Source organism: Anabrus simplex, chromosome 13 (genome assembly GCF_040414725.1).
Source record: "Anabrus simplex isolate iqAnaSimp1 chromosome 13, ASM4041472v1, whole genome shotgun sequence".
Lineage (NCBI taxonomy): Eukaryota > Metazoa > Arthropoda > Insecta > Orthoptera > Tettigoniidae > Anabrus > Anabrus simplex.
This window is the reverse complement of record NC_090277.1, coordinates 82,694,218-82,715,332: the sequence shown is the minus strand read 5'-3', so window position 1 is coordinate 82,715,332 and position 21,115 is coordinate 82,694,218. Positions and strand designations below refer to the sequence as shown.

Genomic DNA, 21,115 nt, shown 5'->3' with positions numbered 1-21,115 from the left:
TAATGGTTGTGTGTTTTTTTACGTTATGATGAGTTCAAATCCTTCAAGATAAATTCTTTCATATGGACTTTTAATGGTGTTTTCTTTAGAGCATTTCTATAAATTTTATATTCTTTTTCAAGACTGAAGAAGGCCCAATAGGGCCAAAACATGTTGTATCATTATTTTTGTTTTTTATCACTATTTGTGTATTGACCTAGGTGGACTAAAATTACGTATTTTTTTATTGTAAAGTCATTAACTAAGTATTTAGGAAACTAAAACTCAAAATTCTTTCTGCTCAGAGGAAAGTTGTCGACCTAAAGGAGGTAATGGTTTATTTAGGTCTCCAGAATTAGTTTCCTTATTCCACATCCCATCCCGTAGTACCAGAATGAAGACCCTCTTCCATATTCCTTACTCCCGGCTTTCTCTTACCCAAAGGTCCTTTTCTATTATGTATTCCAGCTATGTTTAATACCTTACCTATCGACAGGAACCTTGATATCTTTCTTCCACATCCTTCTCATATGATATTTCTCACATAACTTAATTTTCCTTCTTGTTCTTTCCTGTCTCTTCTCTTCTATTTAAGTGTAGTTTCCTTTGTTTATGTTTATGTAAATATGTAAAATATACGAGGGGGATCAAATATAAATAGGATTTTATTTTTTATTTAAATTCATTTATTGAAAATCACAAGGTAATTACAATTTATTTTTCCACATAGTTTCCTCCTTTAGAAATGCATTTGTCCCAGCGTATGGGCAGCTTTTTGATGCCCTCATTGTAAAAAGAACAGGGTCGTTTCACGCTCTCATCATCTTCAAATCGTACCCTCCTGGAGCTTCTTTAAGAGGTCCAAACAAATGGAAATCGCAGGGCGATAAGTCCAGGCTGTAAGGAGGATGATCAAGTGTAGTCCAGTCCGTTTCCTGTTGCTTAGAGACAGTTAGAGCTTCAGTATGGAGCCGCGCATTGTCCAATCGGTTGGTCTCGTCTTTTGCGGCGATATACAGCCCTCGCCTTGTTCAACAGCTTGCAGTAGTAAGCAGCAGTGATTGTGCGTCGCTCATGCAAAATATTAATAGGCAAAATGCCTCGCCGATCAAAAGAAACGGTAGCAAGAACTTTGCCAGCTGACAGTGGAGTCTTGGCTTTCACTGGTGCTGCCCCCCCCCCTTTTCCTCCACCACTCCTTACACACATACATCCTTGACAACGTTTGATCACCAAACTGGGCAGTCAATCTCTGGCGAATTTCCGCCGCTGTAACTCTTTCACGAGCAAGAAATTTTATAATTATGCCTTGCGCAGTGCAGGGGTGCACCTATTGCTCCGACATCGTGAGTGTTACTGACAAAACAGCAGGAAATATCTAACAGCACACTCTCCCCACTCGTAACAATCCTACCTAAGCATAGGAGAAGCGCAGAGCCAGTCCTACCAACTGCTGATGTTCAGGAACAAACATCCTGTTTATATTTGATTGACCTTCGAAGGACTGTACCGTTATTTTATTGTGTGTATTTGTGTCCTTTGTTAGTATATTTTATATGTTAGATTAATAACTATTGTACATATCTCGGATCTTTGTAATTTGGTGTTATGTTGTTGTTGATCTTAAATAAATAAATAAATAAATAAATAAATAAATAAATAAATAAATAAATAAATAAATATAAACAGACCAATTATGAGATTCTTAAATTGCAACGTAATGACAGATGAATGTAGCAGGCAGAGGCAAGGACAGATGTGAAAATATGAAATGATAAGGACGGTCTTGACATCATCATGCACTGCTGTCCTCACATAGACAGGCTCTCCCCTTGTCAGTCTGTTCTTCTACCTCCATCTCTTCTCAGCCCCCAACAAGCTTCTTTCTGCTTCCCAGCTTCATGAGGAGGGCAGGCATCAACACTCATTGACATCTTCAGTCTTCATTTGGGAAGTGTAGGATAAACAGGAAACTGGATAGACGTAGGAGAATGGGGGAGAGAAAAAGTTACAAATGAATATCAGTACTTGTTTTTGGCACTGCATGTCTTGTAAGTAAATTTTTATTGCAAATCGTATTAATTGAGGTCAGTTAAGATGTTGAAATCATAGGGCCCATTGCAGAAATGATGACTAGTTTTAAGCCTTAGACAGCGTCTAAATCGAGCATGATCTTCCATTGCATAAACAGTGTTCAGCAAATGTTTAACTAGACATCATTTAAAGTTACAGTATTGGTTTGAAAATGGAGATAGAAGTATCTTTTATGCAACTCTTTGCTGTCGCAACCAATGAAATTTGTTGGTGTGCGCGCCGAACGCGAGTCAGCTGTTTGCCTTCCTACACTTTACTCAAATATGACTAAGCATGAGCATGACTTGCCCACAGGTAAGAATATCTCTTTTGGTGGATATTAAATCTCATAATATTATTGACACTAAAACAACACGCCACCGTACAGGGAAGTGTAGCTTTGATTATAGCATTGTTATGGTAAGTGTAATCTACTCGTAAATAGCTTCGATGAAGCGAAGATGAAACGATAGCAAAGTGTAACCGAATGTGTTGCACATGCTATATAGATGTATCTTACATTCTGGAGATCGAAGGTTCGAAACGCATCATCGGCAGCCCTGAAGATTGTTTTTTGTAGTTTCCCTATTATTTTTCACCAGGCAAATACTTTTTTTTTTTTTTTTTTTTTGCTAGTTGCTTTACGTCGCACCGACACAGATAGGTCTTACGGCGACGATGGGACTGGAAAGGGCTAGGAGTGGGAAGGAAGCGGCCGTGGCCTTAATTAAGGTACAGCCCCAGCATTTGCCTGGTGTGAAAATGGGAAACCACGGAAAACCATTTTCAGGGCTGCCGACAGTGGGGTTCGAACCTACTATCTCCCGAATACTGGATACTGGCCGCACTTAAGCGACTGCAGCTATCGAGCTCGGTAGGCAAATACTAGGGCTGTTATTATGGCCACGGCTCTTCTTCCCCAGTCCCCCTCTTTAAACAATAATCACCACTTGCCTTTTCCTACCTCATAGTTGCCAAAAACTTATATGAATTAGCACAACGATTATATATATAAAAACCACATACAACCTACTTTTTAGTTTTCACTATTATGTGTGCTTACTTGGCAGTAAATATAAGTGAATTCCTTCCGGTTGATGTATCTGACAGCCCTCAAATGATTGGGACAAGGAATTCTGACATGTATTTAGTCAGTGACCTATAATTCCATGGAAATCACCCCATGTATAATAAAATATATAGGTTGCCAAGAATTGTATTCAAGGTGACAGTTACTGGACTGTCCCTTTGTCCGTCTCGAGAAACAAGTCTCTTGAAAAGCAAGATCTTATTTTAAGCTCTACCTCCCCGTACATTTCAAATGCATTGCTGCGATTTTGCAGTGGACAACCCACAGAGAGGCCGTCAGACTAATCTTTCTTCCCGGAATCATCTCAACATGATAATACAAATTACATGTTTCATGGTACATAACCTCTGATTGTGCTTCACTCATCTCATTTGAGGTTAAACAATGTTCTCGGCAGTGTTTAAACATGGCCGGTTGAGCATCGGTTTTAGACAGTGTCTAAGTGATAAATAACGTCTCTGCAATGCAGTAGCCATACTTTGGCATTGTTTAACCGTGGACATCGTCTATACACATTTTCTGCAATCAGCCCATAATGTTCACCTGATACTCCTTAGCGACTACTCCACAGCTAAGTTTTCAGAAAGGGAATACAATAGAATTAATTTCTGAAGCAAATGAGAATTATAGTGTGTGACCATATATGAAAATGAAAATCCACAGCCTGTTTCCAGTCATTCGACCGGGTCAGGAATGGAGTGAATGAAGGCCCCATCTAGCGGCAAGGATAGGAACTGTGCTGACTGCCGAAGCGTGCCGCACTTCCTCTGCGGCAGTGATTAATGATTAACAGATGGAATGATATTGGAGAGCGTTGCTGGAATTAAAGATTACAGGGAAAACCGGAGTACCCGGAGAAAAAACCTGTCCAGCACAAATCTCACATGGAATGACAAGGATTTGAACCATGGAACCCAGCGGTGAGAGGCCGATGCGCTGCCGTCTGTACAGTTGAAATGTCTCCTCTACAGTCTGTATAGTATACAAGGGAAAATCCTATGTAACTGTATGCAAGTGTATAATGATGTGAAGATTTCCCTTATACTTGTGAACTGTAGAAATGGGTAAACTGAGAAATGCATTACAAGAACGTAAATTCTGTATTCTATACACTGATAGCATAATTGTAAACGTTGTACTATTTTTAAGAATATTCTGAAGTACCAATAACTAGCACATTCAAGACATGTGCTGAAACACATTTGCTGATGATGCGAGGTGATTATTAATTCTGGTTTTTAATTCTTGTTGCACAGGTTTCTTAAGCACTGGTGCTGACCTCCTCCGCCGTACGTTCTCTGGAGAAGCCGACCGCAAGTCCCGCAGCACAAAGAGGAGCAAAATGACGCTATCTCGGTCAGAGAGAAAGGTAAGTTTCAAACATATCAGAGTTGTGCAACTCGACTTTTTGTGGTATAACGGAGTGCATAAATTAATTCTTGGTGGATTTCTTTTTGCCACACAAACTCATGTTTATTGCAGAAGAATGGTACAAGATATATTACCGGTATTTAAAGTAGTGACTTCCGGTCTGTGCGCTTTTTAAACAAACGTTGCTCCTAGAAATCATGTTGTAACTGGACTAATTAAAAAGAATTGTACTGTTTTTTGAGTTCAACATATCAACAGTCTCTTCAACAGCCATATTTTCGACAAAACTTTGTGTGTACTAACAATACTCAAGCCAATAATTCTGGTTCAAAAAATGGTGCACTTCATCACTGTTTTACAGTTGTAAACATTCTCACTTGACATTCTCTTGACGAAATGTTGCATTTTACTTGCCGTATTTGCCAATCAAATAATATTTTTATTCTTTTAAATGTGTTAATAATATCCTTGTATTTTAACTTGTCTTTTGCCTTTCAGCTGATGGTGGCCATCATGTGGACAAAACTGTCCTGAATTAACATATTTATGTTGTCTAGAAAAATAAACAACTACTAGTATTGTAGAGCTGGAATTTTTTTTATTAAGGATCTTAAAGATGAGACAAAGTTAGTCAAGTGGCAAAGTGTCCTACATTTGAGGCCTCTCTATCGTCTATTTCACCAGTGTCGCCTGCTTACCCTGTCCATATCAATTTCCTCCGAAGCCCCCAACGAGCTTGTTTTTTTACTTCTCAACCTCATTAGGAGGGTGGGCATCAACAGTCATCGAGGTGCCATCTTGACAGATAATCACTCATGATGTAGGAAATGTGGACATAAGAAGAAAGCTGGATGAAGAGAGGAAAAGAGGAGAAGACAAACACACAATAAGAATAGGGTCTTATATGTAATGGAGAGGAACAAACACCATACAGGACAGATCAGTATTGGAAAGAAGATCCTGTTGGGATCCTTTTATGTTTGTTCATAATATTTTATCTCCTCTATTCTTCTATACCTTATGCTTCTTCCCTTGTCCTATATTTATCCAGCTGTTTTCTCATTCTGCGCTTCCCACATAGATCTGTCAGAAGCTGGGAAACAGGAATCAGCTCGTTGGGGGCTGAGAACAGACGGATGAAGGAAAATTGGAATTGATGAGGAGAGAGCCTGTCTATTTGAGGACGGCAGTGTATGAACACGTGGAGATTGTCCTTGTCCATTTGTGTTTTCATGTTTGCCCTTCGCTCATCTTTCTGTCGCTACCTCTTCTCTGCCATTATGATCATCCTATTTTGTGTTAACGGCCAAGAGAATTCATCATGTTGACTGCACGACGCCTCGTAATCTGCAGGCTTTTGGGCTAAGCAGCGGTCGCATTGTAGGCCAAGACCCTTCTGGTGCCATGGGGTTAGTTTTTTAAATTTATTTTCTGTTCCTTTCCTTGTTCCTATCTCTTTATGCAGGGGGTCTCATATAAACGGAGACCGGACGCACGGTTGTGTACTCTGCGCTACGGCAGCTGCCTCAGCCTCGCCCTGCTTTAAGCATGTATACAATCTCATATGAAATCTTACCTTATAAAAGACGCTGGAAGTGTCATCCTCCCATTGTATCTGGTAACCACATTCTGGCTGATGTGAGCAAGTTCTGCCACTGTAATGTTTCTGATTTTGTTCATAATGTTTTCTTTCAGTTCTTTCAATGTGTGAGGATTTGTTTAGTACACTTTTTCTTTCAGTTTACCCCACAAATAAAAATCGTTCACTGTTAGATCTGGAGAACGAGGGGGAAATAGACCAGCACTGATCACTTCCGAGATTGTGAGAAGGAATCTTCTGCTGTATGAGCTGGGAGTGGATCTTGTTGAAATCACCCATGCCACTTTTCTTCCTTTGTCAAAATGTCATCTTGGTACCTCTCTGCATTTACTCTTGTCTTGCACTAACAGCACACCAAACACCAATCTTCCTATCTTAATGAGGGACTTCATAAATACCATTAGGATTTTCTGCTCACCAATAGCAAGAGTTAAGACTGTTCACACGATCAATATCAAAGGGTAGAGAAGGGTCTACCTATTCAATACCATTAGCTTAATATAGTGTCCTATATAATTGGCATTGGTTTAGACCCCACATACATTGGGTCATCTTCAACCACGATCCAATTGGAAAACATATGCTAAGATCATCATCATCATCATCATTTCCCATTATCCAGCTGTAGCCGGGTAGGGGCAAATATGGTTCCTCTCCCTTTTCCTCGGTCTTTCCACCACTCCTCCTCCAACACAGTGTCCCAGTCCAGGTTTCTTTCTCTAATACTGCATTGGATTGTGTCCTTCCATCTCAATCGTGGTCGTCCGCAGCCTCTCCTTCCTTGCATATGCAATTCTATCACCTTTTTATGGCATTCTTTCATCACTCATTCGCTTTATGTGCCAAAACCATCTTAGTAGGCTCTTCTCTATTCTATCATTCATTTTTTCCACTCCAATTTCTTCCCAGATTTTCTCAATCCTTATTTTCTCTCTTCTACTCTTCCGTATCATACTCCTCAAGAACTTCATTTCGGCTGCCTGCATTCGACTCTCATCCTTCTTTGTCATTGTCCAAGTTTTTGCTCCACGTACAACCAATAATTAAAAAAAACAAAAAAAAACAAAACAATCTAGTATGTGTCAATTTACAACCAAAGTCTAAAACATTGATGAAGTCCGACAACACATGCAAAATTGAAATCAAACGACACATTTAAAACTGCTGCAGCTGGTACCGAACTATGTCGTTGATCTGAGAGTTGGCATTCCCCATCTCTGTAGTCTAGCCACTTGATTTATAAATTATGCCTTGTTGGGTAATGGTTTGTATGTAGCTTGAAGGGGAACATTCATAACTTGAGTAAGATGAAAAGAGAACTTTACATACAAAAATACAGTGTTGCAAAGATAACTGTCTCACCATGTTAACAGCTGAGATTCAGACTGGCGACTTGTGCTTGCTGGATCAAACACGTGCAGGCTGCTTGCAAGGTCAAGAACTATGCGTGTGTCTCCCATATTGCAATTTGCTCGTAGTTTATATGAGACACCTTGTATGTGACTTGCTAATGACAGGTCAGTGTAGAAAGGAGGAGTAATAGGTAGAGGAGAGATAACGGCAAACGTGAAAACATAACAGGAGAAAGACAAAATGGTAGAAATGGAAGGAGGCTGCTTTTTTAAAATCTTCTTTGTCCTCATCTCTTGATCTTTTTTCAGTATTTGTGTTTCTTTTGTCAGTTTCTAACATTTTCTCATTCCAAGAATGTCTTCATTTCAGGCTCTGACTGGCATACGTATCGTGGAGAAGCTGGAACGCATTGGGCTAGAGACGATCATGTCCACAACAGCTTCTTCCAGCATCTCTCCTTTGACGTTACAAGGTGCTCTTTACTCCCGACGGACATTGAAGAGCCCCATGGCTCAGCTGACGAGCCTCAAGAACACCATCTCTTCCACGGGTGTGAGCCCGTCTCCTTCCTCCGGCCTGCCTCCCACGCCGAAAAAGTCGTCGTCGACGCCGATTACCACCCCTCGAGAGTTCGGCGTGCCCGGTCGTCCCGGGAGCGGTGCCCTCAACCAACTTCCGAGCCATCAACGCCGTCCCAACGGCGTGGTGCGTCCCGACCTGGGGACGGTATCTAGTTCGGTACCTCCTAAGAACGGCCCACGGACCGATCTGGGCGCTCCGCCGGTGCTGGGCACCGTCAGCTCGGTGCTTTTCGGGCGGAAGGGCGGACTCCTCTAACGGGGCCACCCCGCGGCCAGCGCTAACACTAGTCACACTGTATGATGTGTTTTCCTAAGCGTAGAATTTTGTTTAATTGCCGGCTGACTTGCATCGTTCATTTCCTATGTTGTCACACCCCTTTGTGAGCTGGGACATTTTCTTTTATCTAAAGGAGGTTAGTCATTCCATAGATTATTGTCTAGCATTTCCAGTTAGTATTGTTCTTCTGTCTCAAGGTTTAAGATATGTAGTGATGGACCTGACTTTTAATGAAAACTGTTACCATAATATGTTAGGAAGTTTTTAGCTTATCTAGTTCTATGTTTGTGTTAAGTGAATGTCTCTAGTTGCACCAAGTGGATGATGGCAACATGGCTGATGTTTTTTTTTTTTTTCTCGTATGAGGGAAATAGAGGCTGATGTTTAACTTTTAGTTCAAGCAAGAGCTGAGCTACGCGGGGTGCGAGGAGGGTGGGCTGAAACCACAACTAAACATATACAATTCCTCTGCAAATGATTCTGTGTAGTTCTCTTTGCATTTAGTTTGATGGAAATATGTTTAAATTTGTAGAACTTTTGTGGTATTTTTTTAACTGTTCCTCTTTCACTTCTTGCACTTGTTTGAGGAATTGATTACGATACATGATCCAGGCCTATTGACTTTCCAATTGTTGTATCGAGAATAGAAAGAACTTTACTCTCCCGTTTCTTTTGAAATATTTTATGGCGTGCTGTACAAAGATGTATTTTGAGTAACATGTTTGTATACCAGTTTTGTAAGCATTATGTGGTGTCTCTTGACATGATCCTTATCGTTTTTAAGGAGTAGTCAATGATGTAAAATGTAATTTTTATAAATTATTTCAATATTATTATTAATTTATGGTGAAAAATTAATTTGGTTTTAAAGTGCACAGTCAAGTCTGCAAATTATGACTCCGCGATTAATGATGGTCAGTCATTGAGGGTTCTCTCCAATAAACATGAAATATAGATTTTGACGCTTAAAGGTTTCCGATACCAAGCTCTCAAATTAGTAACAAACGTGGAGTAACAGACAAGATATTGATACAAATTAATTGTCGTATTCTCTTTTCATTCTAAAAAGACACTAATGAATTAGAAGTAGGGGGAGTTAACAGGTTCTTGCATAGATGTTTAAGAATTAAAATAATCATTCTAAGCAAACATTCCCCCCCTCTCCAGTTGATTAGTCTTAGAAATTAACTAAGTGTTCAAATATTTAAATATTTGAACTAAGTGAAACAAGATTGTTCCTTCCAAATTCAATTAATAATTTACGAACGTTAGTTTAATTAAATATTTGAAAAAATTGAATAAAAATTATTCCAATCTACTTTGTGTAATAATTTACTAACGGTCGAGTACTGTAAATTCTCTTGTCTTGGTCACCACTGAAATTGCCAGCTGTGTGGAATAACCCTTAAAATGATAAGCAGCTATAGCATTCCATTCTGATTTCTAAATTAATGGTCAAATGTTGAAATTTTCAATGCAGAAATAAGAGGACGTCATTGATACAGGAAATTAAGAGACTCCTAATCAGGGTTATGCAGTTCTTGTAGCAAACTCCTTTATTCAAGGGTGCATTGCAACGAGACATAAGGTGGGGAGGAATTTTTGACTTCAATAAGTTGTTGGTAGCAGTCGCTCAATAAGGACTGTTTCTTGGCCTGGGTTTCTTCTTGGTTGTTATTTGTAGGCTCGTCTGTGTACGCATCAAGCTTTTTGGAGATGACCAGCTATGATCAGGGAATTTTGATTGAGGTTTTCTGCATAATAATGTTCTTTGTTGTTGGACAGATTGACACAAAGATTTACTAGCACAAAAGTTATTTAGTTGAAACTCACATTTTTATTCTGTGTTATGAATCGCTGAATATTCTCAAGGTGCTGTATTGTTTGATCTCTTTTTTGATTATATGGTGCAGTTATAGCAGTGGATGGATGTTTCTCAATCAGGATCTATTTTGTCATTAAACATTAAGTTTGTGTAAACACATCTAGTATCTCATCTCTTTCGCTGGTGTATAATTTGGATAATCAACTACATACAGTTTATATGTATGATTCCTAGAAATTGTTGGAGAATTTAGAGGGTGTTTTGCTCTTTCTAAACTTCATATAGCTTTGTGTATGTTCTGTCTTAATTTTGCTACCATTTTATTTGCAAAAATATTAGTGATTAAGTGACAGATAATATTAAATGTTTAAAATTTGATGTGTGATACTGACGGAAGTGGTTTGTCAGGGAAAACAAATCTAATTTGTTCATGACTTGAGTAGTATTTCACTTTTACTACTTATATTAATGGTTGATGAACTTACATATTATCAGCCTTTATTTGAAGTTGAAAATATCTGTGAATTCCCACTCTTATTTATTCTCAACAATCATAGCAGCCATCTCCAAATTGATAAATTAGTAATATATTGCAATATTTACCAAAAAAATGTGCTGTTGAAAAAAATTAGTTTGGGGATTGATGAGAATGACCTATTGTACGTCATACCAATTGGTGGTATCATTCCGGACGAATTGTATAGAGGAGGAGGAGGTTGTGAAAGTGTTGCAGCATTCTTTAATAGTTCTTTGACAGACTTTTGTTGTTGTGGATCTCGGAGATCAGTGTGAACTAGCGATCAGCACAACATGGACATCATGACGAGTCAGCTCGCTGTTTGGGTTAGTGGTTTACGATGTATTTATTATTGGTAGTTACAGGGTGTAGCTAATTTGTATATAGTGTAAAGAAGTCAGTTAACTTTATATTAATTGGGCTAAGAACAGGGATGCCAACTTAGTATTTTACCAATTTACAGTTCAAAACTAAGATGTTTTTAGATTTCTGCTGTCCCTTGCGATCCGTTTTTGTGATAATTTTTGTTTACGTGTGCGTGGTATTGTATGTATGTATATATGTGTGTAAATTGTATTTCTGAAATTTTGTTCTATATTTGGATATTTTGATGTTGTTTAATGTGACTGCTGTTCTAAAGCTATAGTTTTATTTCCCCAAATGGTGTGAGTTTTGGGACTGAGTTTAAATGTACAAATGCTAATTATTTAAAAAGAATGAATTGTCCTTATTTAAGAGGGCATTGAATCATTTTACTGGAAAATACTTCAGTGTCGGACATCCTGTTTTAGGCTAAAAATATACGAATATAAATTTTGTTTATTCATTTAAAAAAATAATGCACACACAAGAATATTTCAGTTTAGATTAATGTGTGATTCTGATTACAAGAGTATATTTTTGAATATTTTGTTTGCAGATACGAGGGTTGTTTCACTTGTGTCGTATCGTCCAATAACACTGCGACATCAGAAATTCACTTTGTGTACAGCAAGGCCAAGGCAATATGCGTTAGCATCAAATGGGGTCGGAATACAGTATCCAACAGCAATTGACAGCTTCAGGCGTAGAATGGAGTGTTGTACTTCATTATGTACAAACAGCCAACGTCCTCGAGAATAATACTCCAGGGCATTAATACATCATTGCCAATGATGGGGAATGCAATGAATACCATCAGCAGTCTTGCTTGTTTCAGCATGTAACACTTGTTAGTGATATGCCTTTACGATGATAAAATGCACCCCACGCAACATTTTCTTCAGTTATGGACTGAGATCTGGTAAATAGGGAGGATGTTTTTTTAAGTCTTGCGAGGGATGTTGCGTTATCATGAGGAAAGGTCATCCAGTGAGCAACTGTTCATCCACAGCTTTTTGTAGTTCTGCTTGATGCCTAATGGGCATTTCTATAATGGAGAACTGCAATTTTCATGTTTGACTGATGTTCCACTTTTCTTACATCTGTGTCTGACACTTGTACCTAGCCACCCCTGCCCACAGATAAGATCTTTTGATGAAATTCGGTAGCATGTGCCACAGGTTTCCAGTGTAATAAAGGCCTTACTTCGCTGCCCCATATTTAGACGATATAACACCGTTGCCTGAATTATAAAACAACCTGCGTAATAAAATTTGAAAAATTTCAAGTCTATTTTTTTCTATGATTTTTTAAATTTACGTAGTTGTGTGTGTTATCTGCTTTCCAAAACTTTTTGACTCTAGATCATGTCGTATTATTTAATACGATCAGTATTATGTGACCGTGTAATGTCGGCATCCCTGTGTTTTGTTTGTGTAGCATATCCATTAACATAGGTTCTTGAGCAATGTGCAATTTTTACAGTTGATTTGTAACATTATGGTGCTTACTCTTCACAGGGCTTTTTATCTGTCATCCTTATGTTTGAAATGTGTTTTTATTCATGTAGGCAGTTAATTATGTCATTGTGATGACTGGTACTAACAAACTCCCAATATCTTCGTGAGCTTTTGCCAGTCTTTTCTGAAGATTGAGTATTTAGCTCCAAATGTTGGGTTTGTTTTTATAACAAAGACCAAACGTTCAGGTTTAAAATTTGACTAAGCGATACGTAGGGATAAATTGTGACATCAATGCTTGTTGGCAGGTGCGTCCAATCGCCTGCCAAACTGAATTGAAGTTATTAGCGTGGCAAGATGCTTGAGCAGAAGCTATATTCTTGGGTGTCTTGCATCTGGATGGACATGCAGTAAATTTCCTTTTTAAGGAATTTCTAGGGAACATACTTTTTTTCTCTTAATTGTGGAAATTTCTTCAAATCATGAAGAAGGATGTAGGTAAAACTCAAAATGTCCACTGCTCACTTTTTTATTTGGTCTGACATATTTATACACATTAATGGTTCTTCCTTTCTGGATTAGAGGTTGAGTGTTGACTTCTACCTCCCAGTCCCAAGATAGCGGGTTCAAACCTGACAGAGGTAAAGGGTGGGCAAAAGTCCATTCGACACTCCGTGTTGTACGATGTCGGCATGTAAAAGATCTCTGGTTACACATTTGGTGTTTATCCATGAAAATGAATTAAAATTCAGCCACAGATGTCCAAGAAAGATTCTGTTTCCTTTGCCAACTAGTAGTCTTAGGGTAAAATGGAATGTCAGAATTGACTAACTGGCAGCCAGATGACGTCATATTAAAATGTCTGAATATGGTAGCTGAGGCCATAGGATGATGATGATGATGATGATGATTATTATTATTATTATTATTATTATTATTATTATTATGTCTCTAGCCTGACATTTTTGTATACCAAGTTAGGACATAGTTTTCATCTGTGAATTCTTTAGATCTGTTCTTTTTTCCTTCATTGTGATCAAGGTTCTTATGACAAGTAATTCAGTTTGGTTTTTTAAATCCATCTGCATACAAGAAGCGCTGTCCCTCTCGGTACTGTTGCACAAATCTTCAAAAATCTGGCACTTAATTTCAGAGTTGCCGACAAAGATAGCATTCGTGTGGTTTCTCAACTCTCCGAAGTAATGAAAGTACTTCCACATCTCCATCAATGTAACCTTCTACGAGTTGTCATGTGTTTCTCAAAGACTTCAGAAATGAATGACAAAACCTTGCCTGTCATCACAGTGTGGCTACCTGTCAAATTTAGACTCCCTTTCTCTGAGAGACATTCACACGTTACACTGGGATTTCGTATTCTAATTCCACTGGGAATTTTTGAAATCGTTCCTGAGAAATGAGAATTTCTTATGTTGAAGGATCTTAAAATGAAGATTTACTGTATTGTACACTGATCACTTAGAATTGTAAAGCATTGATGTCACAATGCAGGCTTCCAGATTTCGGTATCATACTTTATGATCGACGATTTGTACATAATAGAGAACGAATGAACTGTAAATAAGGAGTCAGAAATAGACTGGGATGAGTTTGATTTTCTTTTCCTTGAGATACTGGTGACATTGTTTAGTATGTTAGCAAATGAAGTGTTGGTATGATCCAGATTTTAAGAAGATGCGTTTTATAAATATTACTTCTGAGCAGTTTTGCCTTTTACTGTGATATAGTTGTAATTCGTTTTAAAGTAATGCTTTTTGATCAATTCTGATTGTTGTTATTTACAAAATGTAAAGAGGTTTTGTAGGCCTATGTATGTGAATAACAATACAACTTTATTTTAGGAAGACAAAATTGTGTAATTAATATTTCAAAACTTACGTTGCATTTTATGAAAGTTTCATGTAAAATATTATTTTAGACTTAACAACTCTAATTTCACATGTTACCACACATTCAGAATTGTCCTTCCCTTTATGTAATAGCATAGTTTTTTTTCTTCTCCCAAGCCAAGCCTGGAAACATTATTTCTTGTCTGTTCTTTCCTCTGGCCATGTATGTACCTGAACTGTGGGCACTCCTAGGTATCACTCAGGGTTGGCTTTTCTGATCTTCATTTGTATTTAGTCCACTGAGATACCTTTCTTCCTCAAGGTGGTTCAAGCTGTTAGCCACCACATTGGTCGTGGGTCTCTTCGGCCTCTCCTTGCTTCTGCGATGGCAAGGGCTTTCTGCACAGGACAATTATTGTCGGTCAGAATAATATCCACTGACCACGGCGGCATTCAAATCTCTGTGATGTGCATTTGCTGATCGTTCTGCTTCTGCCTTGCCATACTTGAGGGAAGGTCTGACGACTGTGTTGAATGAAGTACAGTAGAAATCCACCATTTCAATACTGTTCAGTACATATAAATGGAATACACTTACTTATTAACAGTACATGTTTCGTTCCTATCGTTGCCTCTCCTTCCACCACTCCTATTCAGTAATTCTATTCCAGTCCAGTCTTCTGTTTCTTCTACTGTTCTTGACAAAGTCTATCCATCTTGCTCTGGGCCTGCCTCTTAGCCTCCAATACTTGTTTTGGCATCCTTCCCTCCTCCATCCTCATAACATGTCCAAACCATCTCAATTTATTTTTCTCCATCCTATCACTCAGTTTTTCTACTCCTATTTCTTTTACGATCTCAACATTTCTTACTTTGTCTCCTTGTCTTTTTTTACCATACTCTCAGGAACTTCTTATCTTTGGCCTTATCTCGCTTACTGTCAATGTCCCAGTCTCTGATGCATACGTATAGTACACATTATCTCTTTATATTTCTTAGGAGCTTCTCTGTTCCATACATTTTGGTTGAACATATTTTCCTCTTCTGCTGATCATCTTATCCAACCGTACATCTTGCATTATTTCACTTCTCAAATATTTGAAGGCTTTGCCCTCTGATACTAAAGATTCCTTTTCCTTCTCTTTCTCATCTTGTCATCACCACTGTTTTGCTCTTCTCCGCACTGATTTTCGGACCATATTTCTCAATAATGTTATTTAAAGAGTCTAGTTGGATGCACTTCTGTATTGTTGACTCCTCAGATCACTATATCATCTGTCCAGTTCCATGGCTAAATTGTTAGCGTGATGGCCTTTGGTCACAGGGGTCTTGGGTTCAATTCCTGGCAGGGTCGGGAATTTTTACCCAATTGGTTAATTCCTCTGGCACGGGGGCTAGGTGTTTGTGTGTTCTTCGTCATCACGACAGACACATTGCCTAACCTGGCGAGCCAAACGTGGTCTCGGACACTCCCAGCACTAAAACACATACGCCATTTCATTTCACTATGTCATCTGCAGACAACATCTTTGCTTCAAAATAAATCAGACACATTTTGAACTGCAGTGTTCTTTCAGTAAGGGCATGTCATATATTCATTTTAACTAACTATTTATTGTGCATCTTTTAAATTTTTGAACTTTTTGTAGTCAATCTTCTTACAGCTAAGGATGTCCCTCATTGGAACGAACATGTACTAGTAATAAATGTCAATGTATTCTGTTTATAAGTATTGAACAGTATTACTTCTACTCTATTTTATTCAACACTAGGATTCACTGTCAATACGGAATAAATGTTGTGACTGTATTGTATACCTTCTCCTTGTGGTTTCTTTCTGCATCCGCGCTCTGTTTGCCATTTTATCTAGCCATCATTGATGCGATGCTTCATGTCGTTGTCATCATGGATGGTAATGGCAACATTTCTTGTTTGTACATTTCCCAATAATTGATGTTTATTTAGAATATTATACTTTCTTCAAATTTTCTTTATCCCAGAGTTTCTCTGTGTGCAATAACAACCTTGGTGCCAATTTTTAGCATTTGACTTTTATTTATTTCATGCTGAATACACGAATTGTGTGTGGTGAAAATATGTTAGTATGATTCAGGTGCACAGAAGTATGGTGTATACCCTGCCATCTATAATATGTGCACTCTAATTATTTGAAGCCAAAATTTTATGGGGCCTATTCTTGAATATGGCAGTTCGATTATGTTTGATGCTGTTTGCAACATTTTATTTAGTTTTGCAATGGTGCTTAATGGAAGATAGTACTAACATAATGAGTTTATCTTTAATGAGAAGTGCCCATAACCTTTGCAAAATGATGTAACTCTGAAGTTTTGCTGCCGAAGATTCATATTGTGGCAAACTGTATCAGCTGTTAGCCTCTGATGGCTGAACTCTTGATGGTAGACCATACACTTCTGTTTGTCTATATAGCAGTGTTGGGCTTGGAAAAGAGGTAGAATCAAACATGAAAGATGACGTGTGGGCTGAGAGGTTCAGATGGAACAAACTCAGTCTGGTAGTATTTAAAGGTGCTCAGATATGGCAGTCTTGTGACAGTAGATTTACTGCTGGCACGTGAAAAAACTCTTGCTGGACAAAAGTGCAGCATCACGATGTTTCTTAAAACCATAAAACTAGTTGAGGGATGTAGAACCAATAATCTTCCTCTTTAAAATCTCCGTCATCCTCAGGAATAATCACTACTCTAATTATACCTAAAATAGTACCAAGATTCTTTAATTTCCGTCATCTCGAAAGTAATCTGTTATAGGTAAAGTGGTTAGTCATAACCAACATTTCTGACTGAATACGATGCTTTCTGGGTCAACAAGATTCCACTACGTTAAGTTCTGAGACAACTATGAAATAGACTGGACATTACATATCATGTTGTTCATTTGCTACCATGGTAAACAGTTCTCCTACCGTGTTAGCACTGTGATGTGGCCGACCAGTATTTTGTGTTGATATTGTATATCATAAGTTCGGTGCTGTTATATTACTACTGTATTTATATAAATAAATGAAGCGTAGTAAACTATTGTTTAAAAAAATGTTATTTCAAACCTTTGCTGCTCCTTCCTTTGCATTTTGTAGTGTTTACTCATTGGCGTAAGTTGTTCTGGGTACGTAATACATCTTGTGTATAGTTTCCTTTGCTTCCATTGGCACATCTTTGTCCCATAACATGTTTCCTACACAGTGATAGAAACAACTTCCCGCTTGAATCCTCTTACTAATCTCAGCATCCAGTCGAACATTCTCCGTTAATTCACTCCCCCGGTATTTGAACGTTTCCAGTACTTCTAGGGGCTTGTCTGCAAGTCTAATCTGACCTTTCCTTCTTACAGAGCAGAAACTTGGACAATGACAAAGAAGGATGAGGTGTTACATACTATCCACTTCATATCCGTATCGACTATATGATCTAATTAATTAATTGAAGGAACAAGAATCCACCTGATCGATACTTTCACTTTTATTTAGCCTTAGGCTATTTCAATAGACATTAGATTAAAAGTTCAGAACATGTTTCAAATGCATTGCATTCATCATCAGCTGCTTACATTTGGCAAAAGTAAAATTAGCTAAGAACAGTCTCATAGTTTTCTTAAAACCTTAAAAACAAGTGTTAGTAGTGCATGTGTGAATGGATGTAGGGGGGTGGAGGGGTAGAGGGGGGGATGCATTGAAGGCGATTGTTAGTTGAACTATGACTTATTATTTAAAAATCTTAATGTTAAAAACACTGATGGACTAAAATATAGTTCACTAGAAGTCTTGTGAATTTTCCATAAGTTCGTTGATTACTGAAGAACTTGTATGCACTATGTGAAGTATTTCTGTTGAGCTATTGGTAAAAAGTTTCCTTAAGAAGGCATCCGGTGTTTTCACGTCTCTTATCTCCTGTTGGGTGGAGAGGTGTGGCTTGTTTCGAATATGAAGTTTGCTATTTGTAGTTAAAATTGAAAAAAGTTGGATCGTCTGTATCACGACCTGTAACCGCCCAGCGCACACTTCAAGGAATCACAAGGCCGACACGTCAGAAGCAGAAACCTCCTCCCCGCCCGATATAGCAAATGACGACACGTCCGCATTTCCCCTCTCTCCTAACCAGGCTAACTCACAAACTACAGGACACAGTTACAATACAAGGTTGAAGGCAGCCGGATTAAACCCACTCCTGTAGCTCGGGAAGTTAAACAAACACTCAGGACAAGGGTAAGTTCATACTTCCATACTTTCCAACACTCAAAGACTTATTATCCGTTACGTTTTTCAAACTCCAAGTAATAGCCGCATTTTTCCTGCCGGTTACAGGTCGTGATAGAGACGATCCAACTTTTTTCAATTCAAACTACAAATAGCAAACTTCATATTCGAAACAAGCCACACCTCTCCACCCAACAGGAGATAAGAGACGTGAAAACACCGGATGCCTTCTTAAGGAAACTTTTTACCAATAGCTCAACAGAAATACTTCACATAGTGCATACAAGTTCTTCAGTAATCAACGAACTTATGGAAAATTCACAAGACTTATAGTGAACTATATTTTAGTCCATCAGTGTTTTTAACATTAAGATTTTTAATAATAAGTCATAGTTTAACTAACAATCGCTTTCAAGGTTTTAAGAAAATTGTGAGACTGTTCTTAGCTAATTTTACTTTTGCCAAATGTAAGCAGCTGATGATGAGTGCAATGCATTTGAAACATGTTCTGAACTTTTAATCTAATGTCTATTGAAATAGCGTAAGGCTAAATAAAAGTGAAAGTATCGATCAGGTGGATTCTTGTTCCTTCAATTAATTAGAAGGATGAGAGTCGAATACAGGCAGCCGAAATGAAGTTCTTACGGAGTATGATACAGAAGAGTAGAAGAGACTAAATAAGGAATGAGAAAATTCGGGAAGAAATTGGAGTGGAAAAAATGAATGATAGAATAGAGAAGAGCTGAGTAAGATAGTTTCAGCACATAAAGCGAATGAGTGACGAAAGAATGCCAGAAAAGGTGATGGAAATGCAAATGCAAGGAAGGAGAGGCCGTGGACGACCATGATTGAGATGGAAAGACACAATCCAACGCATTATTAGAGAAAGAAACCTGGACTGGGACACAGTGTTGGAGGAGGAGTGGTAAGATCGAAGAAAGTGGAGAAGAACCATATTTGCCCCTACCCGGCTACAGCTGGATAAAGGGAAATAATGATGACGACTCATTGGCGTACCTAGCCCCCTGCCAGGCTGTGACCAATAACCCTCATAGCGCCATGCTCTCGTGCTGAAAATGTGCCAAAAATGCCAAACTGATTAGTAGTATTTTGCAAGTCCCTATTTAAAGCACCACATAATTTACAATTTTGAATATTTTGACTTTAAACTCGCAGGAAATATTGAGGATTGTATGCACTTACTACAGACAATGATTACAGTACCATTAAGATTCAAAATATATTTTTTAAAATCCACAGTTCTAGCTATTCAGGCAATCAACTCAATGTTGAAAACATCCTAGGGATATGAGCTACGAATTTTAGGTAAATAAAATATTATAAAGTATGAGAATATATTCTTTATTTATTCCTAAAAATTACAATCCTTTTCTTAATCATCGAATGCAAAGTATGCAGTACGTGCATGCACGATCTTCACATTGATAAAACACCACTTCGTTTTAGAAAAACGTTCCATCTCGAACAGTGGCAGAAAAGTGAATAATGATTAACCTCTTCCGTGGCACGCCCGAGAAATTCTCGGATGGCGCACACTTGCCCACAACATGACCACCCGAGAATATAGTTTCATTTTGTGATCGCCCAGTAATTTATTGGAAAATGTTTCCCAGCATTCTCAACAGGTGGCGGGAGGGTTTCCAGCTGTATCCATGAATTCTCTGCCATGTCTTATATTGTCTACTTTACATATACAATCTCTGGCTACCTGATGAGGTATACAGAAATTGCGAGCGTGAAACGGACGAGATGTTTGCCTGAAGACAAAATAAGGAACTGCATCGAAGATGAATCTCTAAGTGACAGTAGTATTTCTGATAGTAGTGATAATGATTCTATTGATTCTTCGGATTATGAACTTGGTATTTCTGGTGAAAGTGAAGAAGATATTACGTCAGAAGCTAAGGCGATGGTAGGAGATGTTGAACATACATTCATGTGAAAAATTGTAAGGCTGGGGATAGTGTGTGACCTAATATAATTCCATTTACGGGGAATCCTGGTGCAAGGGTTGGGTTATTACCAGCCATGAGTGCGATTGAACTGTTTCTAACGAATTAAGTTGTAAATTTGATAGTGACTGAAACAAATTCGTGTGCTAAAAGTGCATTGAAAAACTTGTAAATAAATCTCTGTATATAAGGGTACAGTTTTGGAAAGAAACAAACTCTTATGAAATTCGGCAATTTATTCCGTTAGTGTTGTTGATGGGAATGATACGAAAGCCTGAAATAAAAGTGTTGGTCACAGGACAGTATTCTCAAAACACCAATATTTTATGAAACCATGTCACAGGCCTACTGTAAAAAAGTGTAAATAGAGTGTAAAGTTAATTTTTATTAACCTTGGGTTATATATGAATATGTTCCCTTAATAATTGTTACTCATTCCTTGTTTCCAAAAATAACTAACTTCCTCCAAAATAAACCTCACCTTTCTGGCACAACAGGTCTGCCAGAACCTGCCACCGAAGGGGTTAAGTGTTGGCGAATTCTAATAATCATCTTCTATAACTGGTGCTGGTGCAATTT

At 38.2% G+C, this 21,115-nt stretch overlaps 1 protein-coding gene across 4 annotated transcripts in view; it reads left to right on the top strand.

Annotated features, from left to right (window-relative positions):
* The window catches only part of milt (trafficking kinesin-binding protein milt), a 461,657-nt gene extending 444,269 nt beyond the window's left edge, over nt 1–17,388 (top strand). For all 4 annotated transcript variants that reach the window (XM_067156966.2, XM_067156969.2, XM_067156968.2 and 1 more), the window contains 2 exons: nt 4,399–4,511; nt 7,836–17,388. In XM_067156966.2, the coding sequence (XP_067013067.1) occupies nt 4,399–4,511; nt 7,836–8,303 (581 nt within the window). In that variant the 3' untranslated portion in view covers nt 8,304–17,388. The remainder of the gene's footprint in view (nt 1–4,398; nt 4,512–7,835) is intronic.
* The last annotated feature ends 3,727 nt before the right edge of the window (nt 17,389–21,115 follow it).